Here is a 26,481-nt window from a genome sequence, read left to right as displayed (position 1 = left end):
TGTTGATGGTCACTGCAGTCTCCTGTAAAACACAAAAATGACAGAACTTGTTATTTCATCAGTACATAAATTCACCCATGTGGACGGTAGCCACAACAACCAAAGTTGTTTTATATATACATATAAAGAGGATGGTGTGTCCCGTCAACTTTACTATACACATTATAAAACTCCATGAAATCAGCATTTCTAAATGCATGTTTACCACTATAAATTGCAACAGTTGAAAAATCCTAACCACACTGTTCACCAACCTGTATCTCCGTATATTGTGTGGAAGACGCCTTGACACCAAACGATGGTTGACTAGAGACTCTACAGTGAGAAATGGAGATGGACGTGCTGGTTGATATTTCCTCCAACGCTGCTTCCCTCCACAAGGACACGGGGAGACGACTCCCATCCTGGCAGGAGAGCTCCAAATCCCTGATGGGAATAGGCCCATCACGCGTCTCAATCCGCCTTACTGCAGACGCCTTGAAGGAAATACAATCAATAAGAAAAAAAACATATTGAAATTGCACAATGTTATAGGAGCCACTTTACAATACTTTCATTTGGTCTTTTTCAAAGCAGTAATGCACAACAAAGAAAGTGGAAAACACTTTTTTAGATGTCTGCATAAACTTGGAAGGAACGAAACAAAATGGAAGTTTTTACTGTGTTAATTCAAATCTGACTATTTGTAGATTTGTGGTGAACCATTTTTTTTCTTTTTTTGGTGGTGGTGGGAGATGAGAGAACAGCAGATCTGTTCCTGCAACTCCAACAAATATGTGTGGAAAAAAAAGGGTAGTTGGACTGAAGTGGGTGGTCCCAATTTGAAAAACGTTCATTAGCATCTAAGGAACACACAGAAAACAGCACATCGATACGACTTCCAGTATTCGAGATAGAGGCCAAAAACGAATTTCTTACTAATTTAAAGCTAATGATGGTTCAGATGTGTGTTTTACATCCTGAATAGTCGACTAATCGGAAAAAATAATGGGTGACTTAAAATAATCGTTTGTGGCAGCACTACCGTTGATATATCAGCCATCAGAACCCGACTGGTGTTGATATTTGACTCTTGCAGAGAACAAACTTCACACTCTGTGCTTGACAGCTGAAGGGTCTTTAACACATCAGACCCTCCAGGATTTTGCAGCAGATATTTGAGATTGTTGCAGCCTAAAAATCTGATTTTGCTGCAGCTTTTGTGAAAAGTTCAACAAATTGGAATTATTTTTAATATTGTTTTTTTGAAAACCACCTCAAATATGTTTATTAATCATTAATTAAACTTTACATTCTCACATTCAAACTCTTTACTACTATCACCATAAATGACACTGATGTGGTTTTAACATAAAAAACTGTAAAACCCCAAACTAACTTTTAGTCCTCCTTGCTCAGTCTACAGTGCTGTGAAAAAGTATTTACCTCTTCCTGATTTTTGTTTATGCATATGAAACCCACACAAAGGTCTCAAATCATCAAACTACTGTCCCCGCCTGTTAATCAGGAGATTACCAGTTCAGTCACCAGCTGAGGAAGTGAAATTCAAGTTCCTGCAGGGGGCGCAATATTCTCTTTTGCCCAGGCCGGGGCCCCACATGCTTTTACAGAGGCATCTGATTGGCCAGTTTTTCTGTCTTCTACCTGAGGGACATTAACATAAACTTCCTCTGGTTTAGTCTGCTTCACTCTTTCCTTCTCGCCTGAGAAATTCCTCGTAGAAGAATTTGCTTTCATACAAACCCACCCAGGAGAGAACAGACATACGTCGAGCTCGGCTGTGATGGAATTCGTGTCTGACTGCTGATTGGCCAGTTGTCTGTGCTCCAGGGTCGAGTCTGGGATTGTGGCTGACATGGAAGTCGAAGGCTTGATTCCTGCCAACCAGGACACCTTTTACCAGATCAAGAGTCAGCCCATCTCCATAAGGTAAGACCCTCAAGAGGAACCACTACCGTATGTCTTCTAGTAGTAGCCCCGGCGTTAATTCCCATCAATTTCTGTAACCAGAATCCTCTTGGCTTTCATCCCAATCCTTTTCCTTGAGAGATGCACCCTTGCTCAATAATCCAAGTTCAAACCAGTTCTTCTAATTCGCTTTCTTTGTAGCTCCACCAGGAAATAGTCTTCTCGTTGGTCCTTTTTCTGCAGTTGTTTTCTCAATATCACTCGTCTGCTTGCGTTATTCTCGGATACGTTTAGGATCCAGGATCCACCCCAAATATCGTGCAGATTCCTCGCCTGAATGTTCTTTGGCGTTTGCCACAGCAGGGAGTTTAACGTCTCCCTCTGATGAAAATCCTGTTTTTTTGAGTTTCTAACATGTCTGTGTTTCATTTTTCTTCTGAAAGAGAACAAATGTAATAAGAAATCATTTTGAGTATTTCTCCTTTTAAATCAATCAAACTGTCTTGGACAGACTCTGTTTGAATGAATGATCTTCTTTCCATCAACAGCTCTGCTGCACATGCACTAAACCCTCATCTGTTCCTAGTGTCTAGTTCAGGTTCTGGAGAAGAGAAGATGGTATCTTCACATTGACTGCAGTCAAATGAGCCGCCGTTCACATTTCTGTGGTCAAATCAGCATCACTGGATTTTTGGTGTGAGTTTCATCCAATACTTACGGTAGCAGGACTGAGAACGCTGGAAAATCTCCACCAGACTCCACGGAGCTTCTTGATGTGACCACGGAAATGTGAACGGCGGCTCATTTGACCGCAGTTGGAAAGGATTGTAAATCAATGAAAGAGCATTTGGGTCTGCATGACTATAGTGCACGAGCCCGGCCAGTATTCAAGACCAGTGTCTAACGGTAACGAGCACCCGTCAATTAAAGAGCGGCCACAACTGGGAGACATACGGTGACCTCCTTCCACCTGACTGAATGAACTCTATTTGATGTGACCTCACCTCGTCTTGTCTTTAGCTCTTCAACGGCGCCGTCCTTTTCATCATCCTCTTCCTCAGTGCAGCCGGTCACGTTGTCCAGGTAAACAAAGACCCTCTCGAGTGCCGTCTTTCCTCGCCTTGTGGAGATTTGGAGGTCGGAACAGACGAGCTGCTCTTTCTGTACTCCTGCAGGGTTCTAATGAGGCAGGACCTGATGCGTCAGCAGGTTCTGGAGGAGGAACAGAAGAAGGAGGTCCAGCAGCGGCGCTGCATCACCTCCTCCTCACCCATCACGGTGTCCATGATGCCCTGCTCACCTGCCCAGGTTCCTGTTGAGGTGCTAAAGGTGAGGAGGTTCTTGGAAACAACAGCAGTTTTAGGACAAGCTGCTGGTGAATCCAAACTTTTTCTCTGCCAGCTTCAGATCTCTTTGCTTGTCTGTGCTTTCCTGCATTTCCCATCATGCCGTCTGATTGAAACATCTTTCTGAATCCAACAGGTCCAGACTCATCTGGAGAACCCCACCAAGTACCACATCCAGGAGGCTCAGAGGCAGCAGGTCCGTCAGTACCTGTCAGCCGCCACGACAGCCAATCAGAAGCCTGCTCTGCCACTCCCTAATGTCTCTGAGCTGCGCTTCGTCTCCAGTCAGCCAATAGAAAGCAGCTCGAACCAGGAGGTAACGTATACAGAGATGATAAGCCCCGCCCCTCCCTGCACAGCAAAGCAAACGGAGACTAACATGTCAGAAAAATGTTCACATTTGAACTAAAACAGTTTGATATACATTCAGGTTTTTGTGTTTTATACAACATTCTAAGACGACCCCCCCCCCCACACCACCACCACCACACAGACACTCTTTCTGTCCAACTGCTGACTCTGCCACTCCAACGGCTGAGTCAGGCCCGGTCTGGCTTCCTGCTCAGCCTCTGCAGGAGTTCAGCGGGCGTCTCCCCCATGAAGGACTCCAGAATGCCTCTGACTTGGTCGCATGTCCGACTACATGTTTATGGTGTGCCTGACAAGTCATGCTGGGGAGAAAAGTGGCTTTGTGGACAACCAGAAGAAGAGGTTCTCTCTTTCATGGAAGTCGAAACAAACTGCAGAGAATCTTGAATGTAATTATTGATCAATAAAAAGAAGAACAATGAAGAAGAATTTTGACCTAAATTTCTGAAAAATGTGTAAAATTGCTTAAAAATCCCCAATACATGCCAATTTTGACAAAAGTATTTAGTGTGTTGCTTAAATATGAACTAAACTCCAAATGAGCCCAAAAAACTTTAGTAGATGCCAAATTAGCCAAAAAGTAGCTTGTTGCTTAAATACTATCTAAACTCCAAAATAGCCTAAAATTCCTCAGTAAGCTAAATTAACCAAAAACATTAGCCTGTTGCTAAAACAGAAGCTAAACACTAAATTAGCCTAAAAACCTCAGTAGATAACAAATTAACTAAAAACATTAGCATGTTGCTTAAATGTTAGCTAAACTCAATTTTCTTTTAATTACTTTAAAAGATGAAAACATAGCCCATGAATGTATTTAAAAGCGTGTTGCTAATTACTTAAAATGTTGAAATTTTAATAATTTCTCGAGCATTTCCTAAGGGGGGTATTTCAAAATCTATAAAGTTTATGAATACCAGAAGTACAACACTAATGCCCAAACAGGCTGAATGTTTTCATACCAAGATTGCTAAAATCGCTGACTGTGATTAAGATTTTACATGTAAAAAACGTAAAGAAAGGAGCAGGAGATTCACTATAGCGGAAGAGCTCGTTAGCATGCTACAGCAGAGCTCGCTAGCTCAATACAGAGGAGCTCGTTAGCATGCTCCAGTGGAGGTCGTAAACTCGATAGAGCGGAGCTCACTAGCATGCTACGTTTATGTTTATGATCACGCTTTTTGACTAGAGTTCAGCAGTGAATTTGCTCCACATCCAAATGGAGGCGAGTTTGACGCTGCAGAGTTTACTGTCAGATCTTCACATTTTGTTCTGGGTTAACCAGCAGTTAACCAGGTCATCCTAGTCGTTCATCAGACCTGTCCATCTGACCGTTACCTTTAAGTCATACAGCTGCTGGTTTTCACTTTGATCCGAGTTAAACTGCTCATATTCACCTTTTATTTGAGTTATCCTCTGATCTTTACATTTAATCCAAGTTGATCTGCTTTTGTTGGCAGGTGGAGGATGGCATTGTGGATGATGTCATGAGTCTGGATTGTAGTCTGAACCATGACTTCCTGACACATGTGGAGTCTGGGCTGCAGCTGCCGAGCACGGTATGTTCACACACAGACACAAACATGATGCTTCACTCTGAAATGACCGGCGTCATGGTAACTCCTCCCTCTGGACCAACCCTCACTGAACCGTCAGACTCACCAATGGTGGGGTGTTGAGACACATCTCCATGGTTTCACATCTGCTCCCATGCCGGTTGAGGATTTGCTCTCACTGACAGTCGCAAATACAGACAGAGACTTTTGAGGCTCTCGCAGTATCACTTCATATTTCTCGACTTCCTGTTTTTGTGGGCGGAGCTCCAGTCTGTGTGAGTGAGGAAGAAAATGAAGCTCTGGGAGTTTTTCTTTCCTTTTCAAAGAGATATTTCCCCATTTTTCAACAGTCATCTGTGCAGAAGGGAGACGAGCAGCAGAGGTTGTCTGTGTGTAAAGTTGAAATAATGAGGATTGTGTTGCTTCTCCCAGACCAAGAAAAGAGCAGGATCAAGTCTAAGGTACACCAGTTTATGAGGAGGAGCCTTCTGCTGGATCTTCACAGCTGTTGAGTCTGGAATGGAGCTTCTATTCTGGGATATTCCTAAAGTTCTCATCGTTGCTTATATTTCTGTGATGTTTCTGTTGTTTTCTGAAACATTTCTAGTGTTTCCTGGACAGTCTTGAACATCATTGCTGTTCCTGGTGGTTCTTAAATGCACCAGGTGTTCTGGAGGTTCTAAATGTGTTTCTTAACCATTCTTGGTTGTCATGATGTTACTCGGGTTTCTCAGACATTTCTGCTTTTCAACAACCTTCTTCATTTTTGCTGGACTCTTTGGTTGCTCCTAGATTTCAAACTGTTCTTCAGCTTTATGTGATGATCCTTCTGTTTCTTAGATGTTATTCCTGTCTCTGTTTTTTCTTGGAAGGCTCTAGTTTCGTCAATTTTCCTGATCCTTTTTGGACATTTGTTCTCTGTGATGTTTCTAGTGGTTTTTAAAGACTTTTGTGCAACTTTGATTGAGTTATTAAACGTCCCTAGATTTTATTTGAAGATTTCTTTTCTATGGTCCTGGTGAGCTTTTACCAGCTTCAGTTTTCCATCAGACATTCTGTAAGCTTGCTCTCCTTTCCTACGGTTTTATGGCCTTGATCAGGGTCTGGGTCAACCTTTAACAGTAAAAGAACCGCTTGGGCTTATTTTCTACTCATCAAAACCTACAAATTTGGATTTGCATTCATTACCTTCTTTTTTAATGATAAATATGAATTGTGCCTATTTTTTGGCACAGACACAAAAAAATCACATTTTGAGAGATGCTAGGTTCTTTTTATTTTTTGCTTTTGTTTTTTATTTTTTTTTTATTTTTTTTATTTTTTATATACTTTCAAAATAAAAGATGTTCTGTGCCAAACAGGATCATCTCAGTGCCGCTCTGAACTGTAACCAATGTTGTGCAGCACAAGATAATATTTGATTTTAACTCATAAAAGCTCAAACTTTGAGAGTTTGATCAAACAAGACGTCAACAGGATGTAAAAACCTACATAGTTTATCATCTATGTGAACCTCAGACATCAATTTATAAATTGAACTATTCTAATTTTAATAAATGCTAATTAAGTAATCCTTACTTTGAAAAAATATTATTTTACTTTTCTTTTCTTTCTTTATTTTGTTTTTCCCCTCTTTGTCCTCAGCAGTCTTACTCTGCTGGGTTTTGTTATTTTAGTTTGGGGTTTGGTAGTCTTAGTTTTTGGGCTTTGTTTATTTGTTTTCTTTAGGTAGTTTTGGTTCGGGGGAGCTGCTGACTCTGACGGTCGACATGCTGGGTCAGCATCTCCATAACTTATTCTATGTTTGGGATAAAGAGCCACATGTGGATCTGGAGTTCCAGGTTGCAGCCTCGTGGCCTTGATGGTGTTTTAGTTCTCGTAAGCCTCGTTCCCACTGAGCGGTCCAGTCCGGTAAGGAGTAGTACGGTACGGTCCAGTTGATTCTGGTGAGCGTTTCCACTCAGTTCAGTGTTTTCAGGGCACATGCGTGGTGTAGACCGCTAGCGTGTCATTTTAGAGCGACATCTAGAAAAGCAACAACAGTGGAGGTCATCCAGCAGCTCGTCTGTTTCTTTCTTAACTCTTTGTTCATCTTGTAGAACAGGAATTTAATGTTGTTTGAAAGAAGATTGTGAAGAATACCGCTGTAAAGAGGAAACTGAAACGTTAGCTAAGCGCTAAATTGGTGCTTTCCAATATTGTCTTCACTTTCTGCCAATCAGCAGGTGGATACAGCAGCTCCGCCCCAACTAGGGCTGGATTAAAAAAATAGATCATTCGATTTGAATTGATTTAAGTTTAACAGATCGATAATCGAGTCGTAAAAATTACAAATCAATTTAGCACATAAAGCTAAGGTCAGCTAGCTTTATGCTAACGTTTAATGGAATTTCTCATGTCCACCTGGGAGCATGTCCAGGGATGTCCATCATTCTTTGATGATAGATTTGTATTTGCTATGTGATGTTTCAGCTTTATGCTTAAAACTTTTACATTTGCTATTGTCGTTGGATCTGGTCGTCCTTAGCAACAGTTGTAGCGTCGTTAGCTGCTGTCGTTTCACAGGACACGCAGAAGATATTGGGTCATGAATATGGGACATAAACACGAACAAATGTTCAATAAACTTGTTCAGTAGACATAGACAACAGACCAAAGACATAGACAGTGGACGCAAAGACATATTTTTGGCACAAATGGAGCTCCATACGGCCAGACTCAGCCAGACTCTGCCTTCAGTGACCCCAAGGTCAACTGAGTTTGAGACCCCTGGTTTAATGGTTCAGTTTTACAATGGAAACGCTCAGAAGACCGGATCGAACCGGACCGGACCTGCTCAGTGAAAACGAAGCTTTGGTTTACCTGCTAAAGGAGAACGCTTTACTTTGTAAGGATCCTGGTTGACCCCCCCTCCCCCCCCCCGCCCCTCCCCTGCAGAGGGCCAATCAGCACACAGAGCCAGAATAAATGGTGTCAATCGCTGTGTTTCTATTGACTGACATTCTGCAAATTGGATTAGTGATTGTAGATTCACATAATGGAAACAACCATTTTGAAAAAGCTCCTCTGTGAAATAATCAACCATGATTTCCCCAAATCTCTTCATCTGTAGCCACTCCCACGTCGCTCACCGCTCCTCAGCCTGAATGAGACGCCGACGTCTCCTTTGATAGATGATGCTAACTGCTAGTGCCGTGGCAGAAATTGGAACGTATCCGCTGTATATCCAAGTATTGTTCACATCCGTGTTTTTATCATCCAAGTTAGTTTGTTCTTTCGCTTAATTATGAAAGTGTAATTGTGTTTTTTCGACATTTGTAGAATTTTGATCAAGTTTTTCGCATTTGTGTCATGGAAACACGGCTAGTGACGCGTCTTCTGTTTGGTCTGTCGCAGCTGCCAGAAAATGTTCTGGATGTGAATGGAGGAGGAGTCGCATCAGCTGCCGTCACCATTAGCAACAGCTGCCCAGCCGAGCTGCACGCCATTAAGAGAGAGCTGAGTGGTAAGAGACACTACCTGCACTCAGGTGTGCAACCAGCCCCGTTCAGGTCATCTGATTGATTGATTGGAGCCATAAAACTACACAACAGTTTCTGACTTTGTAAACCTCCAGAATTGTGAAGACGTATTAACTCTGGTGCAGCGGCTTTATGGAAGCCAAAGACAGAAGATGTTCTGATGAACCAGAACCAGAACAACCAGAGCTGAGAAAACAGGATGAGAAGGGAATCGAGGATGATGACTTTACTGAATGAAATCCTGTCATGTTGGACTGTAATCCATGAAGATTGTGACAGATCACAACAGACACTAAGTAGACTCTCTGAGGATCACATTTGCAGAAACAAACAAGAACTGTTCCATGTTGTATTCCTGGAATCTCTCCTGGACGGCGGTAAACTGTCAGGAAGTCTCATGGTGCGTTCACACCGGACACGGCCGGCGCCGTGGAGGCGTCAATGTTAAGACCCGATCTGATGTGGTGCGATTTGGGTGTCAGGCGCAGCAAGGTTGACACAGCACATCAACCAATCAGGGACTCAGCTTTGGAAACATGACCTTTTTCAGATCAAAGGAGAGCAAAGATGGCGACTCGATGCGAGGATACTCTGAAAGATCTGGTGAACCCAGACAGCCTTTGTAGAGCTCTCCAAAACATATAAACCCAAGCTATCGCTCAACATCATCCATGTTTTCCATGATGCGTCATCGAATGAATTCCAGAACAACTTTAGCCGTTGCTCAGCAGCAGTGGCGTAAAGGCGTCGAGCAGTAAAGCTGATCCACGTCTAAAGAGGGAGGGGGGACGAGAGCCTGCCCTGTCTGGAGTACGCAGCATAATGAAGGTTACAATCTTTGGTTGATGTTGTTGCAGAGGATGAGGCCAAGGCTCTGATGAAAGACAGGCAGAAGAAGGACAATCACAACCTCAGTGAGTATCTCCATCTGGTTCCTCCAGTCATGACTTCCTGTTGTTCCTCAACAGGAGAAGAGCCAGCTGAACCTTCAGTTTGGTCTCCAGATCAAAGAAAATAAAAAATGACCCTCCGGTTTGTCTTTGTTTCAGTTGAAAGACGGAGACGCTTCAACATCAACGACCGGATCAAAGAGCTTGGAGCGTTGATCCCTAAATCCTCTGACATGTCAGTAAACTCAAACTGATGCTACACTGTTATTACACTTTTACTTCATGGTTATTAGACTCTTATAAGGCTTTTATTGTGTTATTATCAATCAATCAATCAATTTATTATTTGTAAAGCACTTATAAAAGCTGACGCAGCCAAAGTGCTGAACAGAGAAAAAGAATCAATAAACAACAACAAAGAGAAACAATAAAAGCAATAAAACAATTAAAACAATGACATAATGAGGTACAATAAAACAAACAATAAAACAATAAAAACTAGCTGACCCACTAAGTCTGCAGACTGGAGTTGAAAGCCTGGTTAAAAAGATACGTTTTTAAAAGTGACTTAAAATCACTGACAGAACTGGCCGACCTGAAAGAACAGAGACTGTTATTTGTTATTAGACTGTTATAAGGCTTGATGTTATTACAATTTTATTACATGGTTATTAGTATTATTAGGCCTTTATGATCATTATTAGTCTGTTATTACACTTTTATGACACTATACACTTTTTTTACATGCTTATTAGACTGTTTTTACATTTATTACGTATTATTAGACAGTTACTACACTTTCATTACACTGTTATTAGACGTTATTAGTGTTATTACACTTTTTTTTTACATGTTATTAGACTTATACTACATTGGTGAATCAATGAGAATAGGAGCCATTTACTGTACATGAGAACTGGACTGAGTGTGATGTCGCTCATAGAGAACGACTTACTTCCAGGATTTTTCCTGATGTGAACACCACACCCCGACCTCCCACCACCAATATTTACTGGTTCAGTGTGTAACGTAATGTGTTCAACTCTTTTCTTCAATAGTTTTATGTTTACAGGTTTAGTTTTGCTGACATTTTCTTCAGACTCGTATAGAACTAAAGCAGTTCTTCACCGATCAGGGTCAGGAGGAGCACCTGTCACTCCTCTTACATGGTTCTGTTTGTTGTTGCTGGTTCAGGGAGTCCAGGTGGAACAAGGGGACCATCCTAAAGGCGTCAGTCGATTACATCCGCAGACTGCAGAAGGACCAGCAGAGGGCGCAGGACCTGGAGGACAGACAGAAGAAGCTGGAGAGCACCAACCGCTTCCTGCTGCTGCGCATTCAGGTGGAGGACGCTGACAGACACGTTTGTGGGTCCGTTTGCCTCGTTTGAACCCTCGTCTTCCTCTCTTCGCAGGAGTTGGAGCAGCAGGCTCGTCAGCATGGTCTGTCATCGTCCTCCTCTGTGGAGCCCCAAAGTCTCCTCCTCCCACCACTCCCTCCCCCTATTTCCGCCTCCTCCTCCTCTTCCCTGCCCCCCCTCTCTCTGAGGGAGGATGCTTTGAGCTTCGTAGAGCCGGACGATCCTCTCCAGGCCGGCACCGTTTTCTCCTCAGACTTGATATGTGACCTGGCACTGACAGAGATGCACGACCTGCAAGGGTTACTGATGGAGAACGGCCAACGAGGATCAGAGTACAACCCCCTGCTGTCCTGCGCCGCCTCCAAGACCAGCAGTCGGAGGAGCAGCTTCAGCATGGACGAAGACCTTTGATGATGTCAGATGGTGGGCGGGGTTAACCTGAAAACAGCTTTTAGACTGGACGCCAGGTCAGATGCTGTAACCATGGCGATGTCACTGCTGGCTCGTCTGTTACCAGGGTAACGCCATGAACACTGCCTTTGTTCTCTGAATCCTTTTAAACCTGTAGTTTCCATGGATACACTCAGACGGCCATTTTCCCATGCAGAGTGTTACCATGGTAACATTTAGACTAACTTACACTTCGGTTGTAGTGGAACATCCTGCCGCGTGTCCACACAAAAACTGAGAAGAGTGATTGGCTCTCTGTGGGGAAGAATTCAAGAAACTCAAACACAGAATACAAAAGGAACTGGTTCTGGTTCTGCAGGTGTGGGTTCACCTGTGCAGCCGCGTTGGTGTTGTGCATCAGTCGTATGAAAATGAAACGGGCGGTGAACGTACATGAATGATCAGTTAGTGATTTTGGAAAGAGATTACTGCAGGGATCAGGAGATCTGCTTTGGGAAGTCACTTTTATTCTTGTTCTTGTACTGGAAACGACAAACAGAACAGACGATGACACACACACACGCGCACACATGCACACATGCACACAAAGTCCAATCATGTAAGGCACAACCCGTTCCCCGGTGGGACAGAACCAGCTACAGAACCAGCTGGAGTCTTCAGTAGCCGTTCTCCAGATCAATCTAGATCTGGGGTCACCAACCTTTCTGAAACTTCATGAAGGGATACCCGTTTGGAGTAACAAATGTACTCAGTTTACTTTTAGTTCTACATTATTAATAATGAATGATTATTCTCCTCTATGTAAAGACTGATTACTAACCATAATTATCAACAATGACAACAATCTAGGAAAGAGATATTAATATTTAGCACTTTATTGATCTCATTAATTGTTACATTTTCAGATGATCTCTAACATTTCATGAGAAAATTGTCTCATTTTCAGCATGTTGTTTATCAATTATTTAATGTTAAAGAAAAATCAACTTACACATTTTTAAACAAATCTTTTGACATTTTGAACTAATGACCAAATCTGCAGCATTTTTAACTTAATTAATGTTCTTTGATCTGGAGGTCAGAGGTCAAACTTGTCTAAAGTTCATGTATCATGAGCAGATTTTTAAGATGTTTTAATGTTTAAATCTATGTAAATGCAAGTGTAATTAAAAAATAGCAACAGAATAAAATGTAATTTTAGACGCAGCTCAGAAGTGAGTTGTGTTATTTTTAGATGAGACCTGCGGGTAACCTGTGTGGTCCTTGGGGGCACCTGGTCCCCGCGGGCATCATGTTGGTGACCCCTGATCTAGAGAATCTTGATTGATCCAAACGTGTTTGATTAGGAAATTATCGACTCTGTTGATACAGTCTTGAACGTGTTAGTAGATCGTCCTGAAAATCGATTTCAGGGAATCGTGCCGTCAGTCTGATGAAGAAGATCTTCAGTCCAGTGACAGGAAACGGTAAAGAGCTGCTCAGACGAGAAACTTCAGCTGAAACTAAACCTGTTTCAGTCTCCGTTTTAGTAGCCCCGACTGTTTGTCCTCCTTCATGTCGGAAAACACGGTTCCTCCATAAAGGGATTTTTGTTTGTCTTTTCTTTACTAGTTTTATGTTTACAAACATACAATCAGTCGTTTTGCTAAAATTTCGTGTAAATTCTGATTTTCTATTGAAATAAACCAGTTCCCATAAACGTGTTTGTATTGTGTTTCAAACGAGAGGACTGTACTGAGAAAAGTGAAATATTGGATCAATTTACAAAAGTTCCATGATTTGTTACACTAAAAATTATTAGTTGTCATCAATTTAAAATTGTGAGTCAATGGTTTACTCGACTTAAAAATTGAATTTGTTAAAAACTAATATTTTTAAATGCAACAAATTACAGAGCTTCTGATAATCGATCAACTGTTTCACTTTTTACGGTGTACAGTCCTAAGCTATGTCGGCTACCTCCCCCTCGCATGGAGAAATGTCATCAGCGGATGGAGAAAATAAAAATAATTCTAATATGCTGAAGATGATAATTATCTTCTCCGGAGGATAATTATCATCCAGAGCAGGAGTTTATTATTTGATGAAGTCAAGTCACGCTCCTGGTTTTAAGACACAGAGAGACACTAATCATCTGTGTCAAAGTACACTCCTTAACAGTCTTTAGTTCTGGATAAAGAAAACTCTTCATGTTGAGCAATACTCCAATATTCTTTAATAAATGTTTACAAACCATAATCAGAGTGTTTTTGATGAGTATGGATCGGTAATGGACATTCTTTGGCTGCAGGATTGGGGGGGGGGTTCTCTGTTTGCACGGATGTCTCCAGTCCCTAACCCAGCGCCGGCCCTGGGCATAGGCCACCAAGGCGGCCGCCTAGGGCGCTATCTGCTAAAGAGGGGCTAAATCACAAAGATTATACATTTTTTTTCTTTTTTTATTAGGTTTGAAACAACACTCATTTCATGCAAAAATAAAAAAGTAATAATTAAAAATGTTAAATAAATAACGCAAAAGTTTGATGTAATCAGTAACTCTGCAGTGCGGGGCCCCTCCCTTCCTGTCGCTACTCTCTGGGTTGGGGGGAGGAGAGGGGTGGGCGGTGTTGCCGCTGTTGGTGATTCTTTAAAACTTTGAGAATGAAAAAAGGAAGAGGAGGAAACATGGGTTAAAAGCAGATATTTGTCTGTTTTACTTCAATAAAATTTACTTAGAAATTCACTCCTCTCTTGCATTTTGGTCAAAAAACGCAAATTTAACTGGCAATCTATTAACAGTTGAAATTCCCGTACTTTCCTCTTGAACATTGGCTGAATGGTGGTGCAGTCAGTCAGCGCGTGTTCCTACTAATGCAGAATATCTTGGTTTGAGCTCCAGACCCGTTGAAACCATTTAGGTGGTGCCTCGAGGGCCTAGCCCCCAAGAGATGCACACAAAATGAACAAATGTAGCACATTTGCAGTTGCTATTATTGGTGCTACATTTCCCCGTTTGCTAGTTCCCTGGAAGCTTTTAAGTTCAACACTTTCTTTATGTGTTTGTTTCATCTCCTGCTTCCAAAGAAGACTAATACTTTCTTCCAGTTCTTACAACCACGACTAAACTATCATATTGATGTTTTTTCTAAACGGGAAGCGGAAACCTGGGCTCGTTTCAAAAAGCAGGTTTAACAAATTCAGAGTTCAAACCTGCATTCAGAGTTGACTGACTCAGAGTTTGCAAACTCAGAGTTTTCGGTTTCAGAATAGCTGAAAATAGTTGATTCAATCAACTTGGAGTACTTGGACTCAGAGTTGGGTGTGACCGTGGTGACCATGAGCAATGGAGCAAAGACATCACGATTCACCATGGCAACGGGAACAAACACCAATAGGGTGTCATACTTCACGGTGACAGAAATGTATTTGTTCCTGCAAGCATATACCGACTACAAGGACATTTTCCACAAAAAGATCAACACAGCCGCAGCGGATACTGCACGCAAAAAAGAAACACTGTAGCTGCCTGGAACATGTTAAAATAAGTATTTATCTAGTTTTAATTCTCAGTAATTAAGTAATAATCACAGACATTTTTTTAGCATAATGATATGTCTCTGTAGCTTGGACGCGAACCCTTGACCTTCGTATTTGAAGGCGCCAAAGCTTTGAGCATCACCTGATGGGGCGGTACACGACCATCATTTGGTCTGGATGAAATAACGTCCTAATGCACAGAGTTACTGTAGGATCTCACAGAGGAACGAGGTCACCACAAATGAAAGAGCAGACATTCCTATTACTGGTAGCTGCCGATCACTGGGATGGAATGCTGTGAATGACGACACGTTAGAGTAACGTATTTACAGAAACAATGTTGTGTTAAACTCTACAGCAGAAGTGTGATTGTTTTTCTTCATGTGTACATGCCAGGATTATCTTCATTTCAGGGGTGCAGAACTTACAGACCTGTGTTAAGGAAACATGTCATTATGGTTTCAGAAAATTAAATAAATAAAACAGTCATTTGTATCGCACAATGTCACACAAACCACTTTTCTTTTCTGGATAGTAATAAATGTGTTTATTATTGTGTCTGATCTATGTGTGTTTTGGTAGATTCCTTTTGAGGATGAATTTCAGTGAAAAAACAAATGAGTGAAATCTGTTTTCTGTTTACTTTTGTTAGCAGGTGCTGCTAGCGGTTAGCTACGGTGGACGCCATTGCAGCAAAAAAGGAAAGGCAAACAAAAAAAGAAACTGTGCAAAAATAAAACATCTGCAAACAAAAAACGTGATGCAAACAAGAAAGCTACAACGGAAGTCGATTATCAGGGATTGTTTTTGCTGACGGACACACAGGAAGTGGACGGGTTTGTGCTACACGCACAATAGTTGTGAACCAAGTATTATATTCACAAAAATAAATGTAACAATGAAGATCAATTTTTTTCTGATTTATTGGCCCAAATTAGTTTTTACATACAATCTATTTCTCCCAGTACAAAAACAAGAAAAAAAACATGAAAACATGTCATTTTATTTTTATGTTTGTATCCTCCCTGATGTTTATGTTGAACAATTGATCTACAGTTTATTTTTCTTTGTTTCTTCATTTGTGTTTTGAATAAAAAAAAACTGCAGTGAGAAAAATGAGGAAAAGTAGAGAAGTAAAAATTGGAAAACGATTGATAAAGTAAGTGAAGATGTTAGTGTTTAGTGTCACATTTAAATATGATATTTGATTAAATCATCTAGCTAGAATAAAAAGATCTACAACCAGATTCAGACTCAGATTTATTATTTATGACGTATTCCACGTCCAGATTGTTGACCTAAACTAAACCTTGAACTTCATCCAGGAGATCTGAAGGTCGGCGCCGCTCCGGTGTTGCTCCTCTATCGGTCTTTACCCGAGCGCAGGTCTGTGGTAATCGGGTCGTGCTGGATGGTCTGGTGCAGCATCAGAGCCAACAAACCTGCACGGTTGGTCATGGCGGTCCTCAGATTTCTCTCCTGCTCAAAGAGCTCATCCAGCTTGTACCACTGACAGACAGACAGACAGACAGACAGACGGACGGTTAGGCCTGTCGCCCTGCAGCTCCTCTGAATGATGCCGACGTAGACTCAGTTACCACTCGGACTCTCTCGAGGTCCACCTCGGCTCGCCGCAGCTTCTCCCAGCAGTAATGCTTGTTGCACTTCCTTTTAGAGACCCGGCAGAACTCTCCAGTGGGCTCGAACACGTCTTTGACCAAAGGAAAGCCGCACACCTCGTCTGCTGGGATCTGAAGGACAATGAGCTGTGACTCCAGAGATCTTTGCTTAAACCAGGTGGAGGCGGCCCGATGGAGGACCTACCTTTGGATCCCTGGAATGTTCTGGACACAGAACCTGCAGCCGTTTACAGTAGGTTTTACTTTGAGGGTTGTAGACATCACAGAACAACCTGGTGGCTCTGAGGCAGAGACACAAACGTTAGAAACCAGCAGAAATCCCAGAGACCGGAGAGGTTAAAGGTTAAAGTAGCGTCTTACCCCTCAATGCGGGTCGGATACATGGAACCAAAGGAGGTCTGGCTCTCGTACTGTGGGCCAGAGATGCAGCTGTGATCAGTGTTTTTTTTTTTTTAAACTTCATTTTAATTATGCACTTTCAATTCATTTTAATTAACTTACACAGAGCAAAACAAAACTCAGTAACATGGATGTTTTTGTTAATAAAAAGCTTTAGATGTTAAAATCCTGTTTGTTTATTCAGGGTTGAGACTTTTAAAGACCTCACATGAAAAATGAAGAACAATTTCTCTGCCTAATGACCAGCCCGACGGACAAAAAATAAAATCTTTGTCAGTTACTGAGTAAGTAATCAATACGGTTCAAATTTCAGTAATTAAATTACAATTACTAGACCATAGAAAACCTACATTACTATCATTTTGATGCAGTAAAACTATAACTCATGAATAACCAAATTTGTGTAAATAGTTTGCTCGGGAACTGCTCTCTGACCCACTGATAAAAGTACATACTTTATTTGTTATAACTGCTGCTTAAACCTACAATTAAACTGCTCTGCACCTTGGAAGATCTTTTCTGCTTCCTGTTTTTAGGCTAATTTGGAGCTCAGCTAACATTTTAGCATGATGCTAGCTGTTTTTTAGCTAATTTAGACATGTTTCCAGCTTTTTGGCTAATTTGGAGCTAAGCTAACATTTTGTATTATGCTAGCTATTTTTGGATAAATTAGACGCATTTCCATTTTTTGGCTAATTTGGAGTTTAGCTAGCATTTTAGCATCATGCTAGCTGTTTTTGGCTAATTTAGACTTGTTGGCTAATTTAGAGTTTAGCTAGCATTTAGCATCATGCTAGCTGTTTTTGGCTAATTTAGACATGTTTCCAGCTTTTTGGCTAATTTGGAGTTTACTTTGCATTTTAGCATTGTGCTAGCTATGTTTAGCTAATTTAAAAGTGTTTCCAGTTTTTTGGCATTTGACATTTAGCTAATATTTTAGCAAGCTTTCAGCGTCAGCATTTTCTGCTAACTATTCTGATATCTTTAGTGGCCACATTCAGCTTACAACATTCAGACTTCCATTATCGCAGGTGATGATATATATCTGGTTCTTCTTTGAAGTTCTTTGATATTTTAAATAATATAAATCTCATTTGACCCTCTTTGTTCCCTTTTAGAGAAGGAGAACTGAATCTAGTCTATAGGTCAGAGGTCACCAACCCTGGTCCTCGAGGGCTACCGCCCTGATGTTTTCCAGCTAACCCTGCTTCAGTAATTGCTGCTCACCTGGATCAGGTGTGTTGAGTCAATCAGATACTGGGCTGATTCAATCCAGCTAACCAGCATCTACTGCAGCAAACCAAGTGGGGCGGTAGCCTTCCAGGGTTGGAGACCCTCATTTAGATTAACCATCTTCTGATCTTCTGAAGCAGAGCTGCCAAATCCTGATCCTCATGAGCAACAATCCTGCCTGTTTTTTAGATCTGCTCGAATTCCTTGGTGCTGATTACCTGGATCAGATGTTGAGTCAGCAGAAAGGGGGCGGGGAAAGCTGTATAAATGGGTTGTTCTGACCAGGCCTATCCCTGCAGACTGACCTTAGTGTAGCATCTCTCCATGTGTCGCAGTGCCACCTTTGGGTTGATGGGATGACTGCAGGACACACAGAATATCTGGAGGTCTGTGTCGTCGCCGTCCCCCTCAGTTACCTGTACATGTCACAGACAGGTGAGTCACAGAGACGTGGATCAGAGGCGGGTAACTGGAAGCTGGCGCTGTCTCTGACCTCCTCGTGCTCCTGGACCTGCTGAAGCTTGGCGGTGGCGATGATACTTTCCAGATCATGGAAGCGTTTTTCCATCTGTGTGAGGCGGAGCCTCGCCGCCTGCTGCTCCTTCCGGATTCGCTCGAGCTGCCGGCGGCCCATCTCTTCAGCAACACAGGGGCTTTGCTGCCATTGCTGAATCCTCTGCGGAAGGATCTCGTAGATCCGACTGCGGGCCAGAAGGTCACAACTGAATAAGAATCCATGTGGGTGAATGCCGGACGCCGTCCACTGACCTCACTCACTTGGCGGCGAGCTTCATACCGCAGTCTTCAGAACAGTACTTGGAGGTGCTCCTGGCGAGCTCAGTGCAACCTGGACCCAGACACTGCCGTAGAGCCCCGCCCACCTCTTTAGCTCCACCCTCACCTGCTCGCTCACTGTGGCGCACACGCTCCTTGTGCCGCTGCTTCACTTTGTGTCGCCGGGGCTTTGATTCCTCCTTCGGGGCAGAAACGGATTTCTGGGAAATGACAGGTGGTTAGTGACATCACCGTGACATCACTGCACATGTGACCTCAAAGAATCACCTTCTTCTCGGGCTTCTTGTCCCGTCTCTTCACGTGTTTGACCTTCACTGCTTTCTTCCTCAGAGAATCCAGATGGAGATCCTCCTCCTCCTCCTCCTCGTCACTGTGCCACACCTACAGCAGACGGACGGCTCAGCCCAGGAGTTTGAGCCTCACAAACCCTCCCGCACTCACCACTAAACTCACCAGGTCTCTGTACCCAGCCGCCTTGTATTGTTCATACAGCTCCAGCTCACTCTCACTGAAGCCCTCCTCTTCCTCATCTTCATCCATGTGTTGCCCCGCCCCTTTCCTGGGGAGGCCCCGCCCCCTGGTGATGCTGCAGGAGCTCTCCTCGTCTTTGACTCGAAGCATCTTCTGCTCTAACACAGCGGCCAGATCTATCAGTGGGTCACTGGTGCTGGTCCAGACAACAAAAACATGTGACTTTATCATATTGTTTCCAATCATTGTTACCTGATTATGAGGGATGTGTTATTTTAAAAAAACTCCTAAACTCTCTCCATCATATCTGTACGGATGTCAGGATGCTCGTCTCGGTCCGTCTCTGATCTAGATCCTCTGGCTGTTCTGAGCGGTATCATGTAATACTCGACCAATAACAGGAACCGCCAAGTTCCTTATAAACAACAACCAAAACCATGTCGATCACAATAGACCCTTTTCACGGTGACGTCCCACAGAGGGAACGTAACTTCTGGTTTATGGATTTAGACCAGGAAAACAAAGAACTAAACGCTGTTTAACACGATTTTACATAAATAATAAAAGGTAATCTTACCAATTTCAAGAGAAAAATGAACAATATTTATTTACATTTCCTGTCTTAGATCGTTCACAAATCTAAATCCAAATTTGAATAATCTTCAGTATTTGAGGTTTTATTAAAAATATCGACCTTTCATTTGAGCAGATATTATTCTAACGGGATCTATTTTTCTTGATGTTATTCTCATGTGTTTTAGGTGAAATCACCACAAAAAACTGATTGAAATTAATTTAATAGGAGCAGCCAAGATGCTCATCGCTGCATGTTTTAACTGCACCCAACGCTACATTCAGTTGTTGTAATAACAAGTATTTGTTGTTTCTGGGGTATTTTAAGGGGTAATTGTAAAAATAGGAATGCTTCTATAGGAATATTTTTGACGGTTTCAAATGATTTTTATCCTTTTTTATCTTTATTATCCTGCAGGATCAGACACTGTTATGAGCAACAGCAAAGAGGAGCTAAATCAGAAAATAACAGAACAGTTATTAGTTTTCTTTGCTGAAATTGTCTGACTTTATCTCGTTTTTGTGAAATGTAAGCAACTTTAACTGGACAGAAAAGATCTTCTGCAGATCCCCGTCGTGGAAAGCTAGTGCTAGCATTAGCATAAATTAGAAGAAGAATATCTGAATGACCTTCATAATCAAACCAGCAGCCTTCAATGAAGTTCCTGTAACCTTTGTCTAACTATGACCGAGTTATCAGAGAGAAATAATCCACGACTGGTTTAATATCATCCAGAGGATTTAGGGGAAGCAGCTGTGGAGCATTCTGCAGGAGGAATCCTGACATCTGATCTAAAACAAATACAAACAACCAGGTAGGACTTTTAGAAAATAAATATTGTAGACGTTTCGATCAGGTTATCTTTCATTATTTACGTAAAATAGCTTTAAACAGCGTTGAGCTGTCAGCTTTGCCGTTCTAAACCATAGACATGATGTTTAACCGGAGGTCACTTTACACACTCGCCGTTTGTGTGTCTTCAGTGAAAAGGATCTATTGAAACGTAGAAAAACGGCTTCAGCTTAGCGTTGGTTACCTGGATTTGACTGAGCTAATTGGTTTTTTAACATTATTTACAGCTAATTTCTGGTTCTTTCATTCATTCTCTTTCCTCAACGTGTTTAATTGGCTGCATTTATCAGAATTTATCAATTAACCCGTGAAGCCAGTATTCCTTTAGTACTCATAGATCTACATCGTTTCAACAGCTCCTTTGGACCTGAAGGTCCAGAATCTCAGCTCGTTTGTTCTGGTGTTTCAGCCCCTCAGATGTCCTCGGTTCTGAGTGACTGAAGCAGGTGAGGAACTCGCAGAGACTGCGTGGTCAGCAGTGGACTCGTACCCGGGCTCGGACCTCGCATTGCCGGAGTCTGCACTTCTGACGAATTTTGTTGGGGCCACCAAACTTCTTCATGTCTTTGCAGAAGTCACACTGAGCGCAGTCTTCGGTCCTCAGGCAGGCGTCACACTCGCCGCACATGCGGGCTGAACGCTTGATCTGCAAACAGAAGAACACGTCTGGTGACATCTTCTGGAAGGTCACGCATAAAAGGTTTCAGATGCATTCATGTATAAACGCATCCCTCTCAGGTGGATGTGTGTCAACCTCCACACTGCAGGAGCATCTGGTCAGACAGGAAGTGTCAGGTGTTTAAAGGGATCATGTGAGCTCCCTCAGGAAGCATCAGGACTTCAGGTGAAGCACCTGAAACACCTGAGCTGGAGAAGCTAAAGCCTCATTTCAACACGTTTCTACGTGAAAAGCGTGTAAAGAAAGTCAAACTAGATATATTACATTACCTGTGATGATGCTAATGTGAATGCTGTGAGCTGAATGTGGCACCTGAAGCCTAAAGCCTGCTAAAATACTAACTAAATGCCAAATTAGTCTATAAAAAAAAGTCTAATTTTGCCAAAACAGTCGGCATATTGTTAAAATATTAGTAAAACCCTAAATTAGCCTAAAAACCTGCTAGCATAATGCTTAAAATATATTAGCTAAACTCCAAATTACTCCAAGTGAATGGTGTCTCTAGATGACGTTCACAGGTTTCAAAATACACAAAGTTTTTGGTTCCACTTTATAATTAAATTCCTAAACATGCTTTATTAACACATTAAAAAACATTATTTATGTGTTTTTAGGGTGTTAGTAAGACATCTATTAGCACATTAAGCCAAATACAACTTATTAACATATTTAGTAAGATTCATTAACATCTAAAGTGAGACCATTGTCTACAAAGGCCACATTAATAAACTGTTTATAAGCTTAACAAATGTATTAACTATTGTCAGTATTATATTGAGTGTTTTGCAGATCCTAACCTAAAGTGTTAACAAGTTTTTGAAGGATTTGAGCAATTTCTCATCATTTCCTATGAGGCATATTTTGCTCAGTAATTCAAACATTATAAAGTTTATAAATATCAAAAGTACAAACAGTAATGTCCTTAACAAGCTTGATACCAAGATTGCTAAAATCATTGAAAGTGTATTAGAATATATGTGAACCCAATTGCCACAGGTCTCCCTCAATGGGATTTCCAGGTAAAAATAAAGGTTAAAAAAAAAAATCATTATCTTTTCATTAATTTGAATAGGCTCTTGGGCGCCCCCTCTCGGTCTGTGTCTGTATTTGTTATGCAGCAGCAAAACTTTATTAGTTGTGACCGACACTTCAGACACGTCTGCATTTTGCAGCATTCCTTATTATTATTATTTTTTAAATTTGTAACCAATGTCTCATAATGAGATTTGTTTCTGCTTCTGCAGAAAATAAAACAAAGACTAAAAGATAAACCGGCTGTGCTGTCGTCAAACACAACACAGTAAAATCGTCCTGAACAAGCCTGAGACATTCACTGACAGGTTCATTGTCATCACCATATTTAAACACGGTTCCTACATGTTTCTTTAAGTCAAGTTTCAGACTTTTTAAGACCTTGGATAAGAAAAATTTAGAGCTACTTCTCTGCCTAATTCCAGCCCTATGAAAGAAGAAAAACTTAAATTCTTGTCAGTAACAGAGTAATGTAATCAACTACAGTTTACATTTCAGTAATTAAATTACAATTACTAAACTCCATAAAACCTTCATTAATTCATTACTATCATGTTTGTGCTGTAAAATCATCAGGGAATGTGTAAATAGTTTGCTTTGATGTTGTCTTTTGGTTAAATGAGTCAAAATGGACACCAATAAAAATAATAATAATAATTATGATAATAATAATAATAATAATAATAATAATAATAATAAAAGGGCTCTGAGATTTGAGATTGGTCAAAATAAGATTAAGAGACTATAAACATGGACAACTTCGTACAGGCATCCTAACTGGAGATATTTAATTATTCCAAATAGTTGAAAACAAAAGCAAATATTGAACTTGATCGTTGTACTAAAGAACTTGATAATTGCCGAGAGTGCTCCTCCTCCTTCCTCATTTTCACAGCATCACCTCACCTGTGAGCCCCGCCTTGCGTCCAGTTTCTGCTGGGGGGTGAAGCTCCCGTCTTTATTTTGCGATTTGTTGCTTTTGTCTCCCTCTAGCTCTCCATCGTCTCTCTCTTTACTCTTCTTCTGCCGGTATTTGACCTCCAGAGACGCGTCTTTCTCTGAGTTTGACAGGACAGATCAACTCACTCTGAGAGAGGCGTTCATGTCAGGATGAAAACTGGATAAGAAGGAAATCATTCTGTTCTACTGGAGCTCTCTGGTCTACACACTTTGACAAAATTATTGGTGCCCTTCAGTTAGTGAAAGGAAACATCACAATGATCAAAGAAATCATCTGTAAATGTCTGTGTGTGTGCGCACCTGTAAATGTCTGCACGCCTGTGAGTGTGTGCGCGTCTGTAAGTGTGCACCTATTAGTGTGTGCGCACCTGTGAATGCGTGCGCACCTGTGAATGTTTGTGTACCTGTAAATGTCTGCACGCCTGTGAATGTTTGCGCACCTGTGAATGTTTGTGTACCTGTAAATGTCTGCACGCCTGTGAATGTTTGCGTATCTGTGAATGCGTGTGGACCTGTGAGTGTGTGCGCGTCTGTGAGTGTGCACCTATTAGTGTGTGCGCACCTGTGAATGCGTGCGCACCTGTGAATGTTTGCGTACCTGTGAATGTTTGCGCACCTGTGAATGTTTGCGTACCTGTGAATGTTTGCGTACCTGTGAATGTTTGCGCACCTGTGAATGTTTGCGTACCTGTGAATGTTTGCGCACCTGTGAATGTTTGCGCACCTGTGAATGTTTGCGTACCTGTGAATGCATGCGGACCTGTGAGTGTGTGCGCGTCTGTGAGTGTGCACCTGTTAGTGTGTGTGCACCTGTGAATGTGTGCTCTATTTTACAATAGCAGCAATAATATTATTATACTTCTTTGAAAACTGTGTGAAATAATCTGTGAACTCTATTTTAAAACCAGACTCACCTCTACAGGACACGCAGAACCAGACTCTGATGGACTTTGCGGCCCTCTCTGATACGCCGATGCAGTCACCATGAAACCATTCGGAGCAACTGTCACAGCCGCTGACGGACAAACAGACCATGTGACTCATGTCTACACATTCTCCCTGCTATCATCTTCAAATAAAGTAAGTTTTACATCATGAAACAGTTGATGTCTGGTCTCCTGCAGACACAGTAGACTGGAGTTTTGGGGGTTTCCATGGTGACGGCTCTCTCTTCTTCCTCGCCCCCACGATCGCCCCGGGCTCCTGCTGCCTCCTCAGCCTGACCGACACACAAAACGGAAAAGTTCTAGATAAAAAACAGATTCTCGAGGTCCTGGACCTGGTAACCAGATTTTGTTGGACACACTTGGTTCAACCTGTAGATGGCAGCACACAGACGGTTTCTGAATATACTTTCAAGAATTAAACATTTATTTTAATCTGTCAAAAATGTGGCAATGACCAACAGACAGCACTTTTAAAGCCCCATTTATAGAAGTCAACAGACAAAGTTGATTTAGGGTTTGGTTACCCTTTAGGAAATCCAGCTTCATCTGATGCTGATTACCTGGGTCAGGTGTGTTTAACCAATAAGGAGTCTCTATGGCAAAGTACTCAGAAAACATGTTCGACACCAGCACTAGCATCATTCAGCTTACAGCATTCACATTAGAATTATCACAGGTAATGGTATATATCTAGTTCATAATTATGTTAAAAAGTTTTAAAAATGTAGTTTTAGAGTGTTCAATAAATGTTTAACCTGCTCAGGTGTGTTTGGATTTTGGGCCCCGGTGTGATTGAGTTTGACACTCCTGTGCTAAAGAAACAAAAGGCAATATGACAACAAATGGTGCAGATGAAATCACAGCCGGGATAACCCCAAGACTGGAAGGTGCTTCCAAAATCCCACTACAGATACTCCCCAGTGCCCCCTAGTGGACAGTTGGATTGTTCACCTCCATCAAGGGTTTTGATGGAAACATGATAATTCATGTTTGATGAAAATAAAACTACTAAAATACTCCAAACAACTGGATCAAGAACTCAAGATCACGTCTGCTGCAAAAGATGAAATCCTCATTTGACATAATATCATCTAATTTTTCACAAAAAACAGGCAGAGGTCAAATTATTCAGATAAAACTCAGAGGAGATGAGGGTTTAGTGCAGCAGAGCTGTTGTGATGGAGAGAAGAACGTTCATTCAAACAGTCTGTCCAAGACAGTTTAACATGAGAAATACTCGGAAAATCAAAATGATTTTTACATTTGTTCTCTTTCATAAGAAAAATGCCACATTCATGTTAAAAACTGGATTTAATCAGAGGGAGATTCAAAGATTTGGGTGTCATTTAGTTTCAAGATGTTTTAATTTGTACATGTGTATTTTGTATTTTTTCATATATTTTTGTGCACAAAATGTATTGCAAATCACGAATTACGCACGCGCAGATGGGTGTGAGTCTATTTTCTCTCCATAATTGGCGAATGTTTTCTGATTAGTGGATCGATTGAGACTCCCGTCAGATAAATCCGAACTTCAGATTCTTGTAGAACCGTATCATGAACTGATTCTGTAGTTGTGTGACTGACTGAGATGACATAAAACACCGTTAAGGTTATTTAAGGGTCTCCAGATTCTGGAGGATCCCACCTCCTGATCCTGGTGCTACACCCCCCACCCCCGGTTCGGGATCAGTTCATCACGACAGAATCAGAACTCAGGTGATCAAACAAAACATTGCATTGAATCAAAAGGTTCTGGTCAGTCCGGGATCAGGACGGGCTTGATCCATCTGTGCACATCTGTGAAGGGAAGCTTTTTAGCGCGCGGGTTCGCTCATTTCCTTCAGGTGTCGCGGAACCGGAGCGCGTGGACCCACCATGAATGCGCGCGGTTCCGCACGGTGCTCCTCACCAGAACCCGCCAGAACCTCTTTGTGGCGGCTTCATCTCCGAGCTCCTCATCCTCTTCTTCTGCAGCTCCGTGAGAGGATGCTGAGCGCCTCCTGCGGCCAGATTCCCGCGTCT

General features: G+C 41.8%; 2 protein-coding genes across 2 annotated transcripts in view; one reads left to right on the top strand and one right to left on the bottom strand.

Moving 5' to 3' along the window:
• The window catches only part of tfe3a (transcription factor binding to IGHM enhancer 3a), a 17,106-nt gene extending 4,666 nt beyond the window's left edge, over positions 1-12,440 (top strand). The window contains exons 2-11 of the mRNA XM_024292614.2: positions 1,831-1,929; positions 2,929-2,991; positions 3,084-3,237; positions 3,391-3,570; positions 5,081-5,179; positions 8,573-8,681; positions 9,555-9,611; positions 9,747-9,822; positions 10,782-10,929; positions 11,002-12,440. Of these exons, the coding sequence (XP_024148382.1) occupies positions 1,831-1,929; positions 2,929-2,991; positions 3,084-3,237; positions 3,391-3,570; positions 5,081-5,179; positions 8,573-8,681; positions 9,555-9,611; positions 9,747-9,822; positions 10,782-10,929; positions 11,002-11,358 (1,342 nt within the window). The 3' untranslated portion in view covers positions 11,359-12,440. The remainder of the gene's footprint in view (positions 1-1,830; positions 1,930-2,928; positions 2,992-3,083; positions 3,238-3,390; positions 3,571-5,080; positions 5,180-8,572; positions 8,682-9,554; positions 9,612-9,746; positions 9,823-10,781; positions 10,930-11,001) is intronic.
• A 3,681-nt stretch (positions 12,441-16,121) lies between these two features.
• Positions 16,122-26,466, bottom strand: cxxc1a (CXXC finger protein 1a). The gene is made up of 14 exons (XM_024292599.1): positions 26,334-26,466; positions 24,601-24,728; positions 24,424-24,524; positions 23,456-23,607; positions 21,329-21,484; positions 19,395-19,565; positions 19,209-19,322; positions 18,924-19,141; positions 18,640-18,847; positions 18,452-18,562; positions 16,875-16,924; positions 16,699-16,795; positions 16,473-16,625; positions 16,122-16,383 (listed from the first exon to the last, which is right to left on the bottom strand). Exons 1-14 carry the CDS (start codon positions 26,334-26,336, stop codon positions 16,237-16,239), a joined length of 1,809 nt encoding a protein of 602 aa, XP_024148367.1. The 5' UTR covers positions 26,337-26,466; the 3' UTR covers positions 16,122-16,236.
• Positions 26,467-26,481: the final 15 nt, after the last annotated feature.

The sequence above is a fragment of the Oryzias melastigma genome, linkage group LG7, assembly GCF_002922805.2.
Source record: "Oryzias melastigma strain HK-1 linkage group LG7, ASM292280v2, whole genome shotgun sequence".
NCBI classification, from domain to species: domain Eukaryota; kingdom Metazoa; phylum Chordata; class Actinopteri; order Beloniformes; family Adrianichthyidae; genus Oryzias; species Oryzias melastigma.
Note: the sequence above shows the minus strand (reverse complement) of the source record. Positions and strands in the feature narration are given on the sequence as shown.

Bases quoted from the DNA above. Each gene is read 5' to 3' on its own strand.
- cxxc1a (XM_024292599.1), bottom strand. The intron at 18,848-18,923 runs GTGAGTGAGGTC...TCTGGCCCGCAG, and splicing joins GGTATGAAGCTCGCCGCCAA to TCGGATCTACGAGATCCTTC. The intron at 16,626-16,698 runs GTAGGTCCTCCA...ATTGTCCTTCAG, and splicing joins AACATTCCAGGGATCCAAAG to ATCCCAGCAGACGAGGTGTG.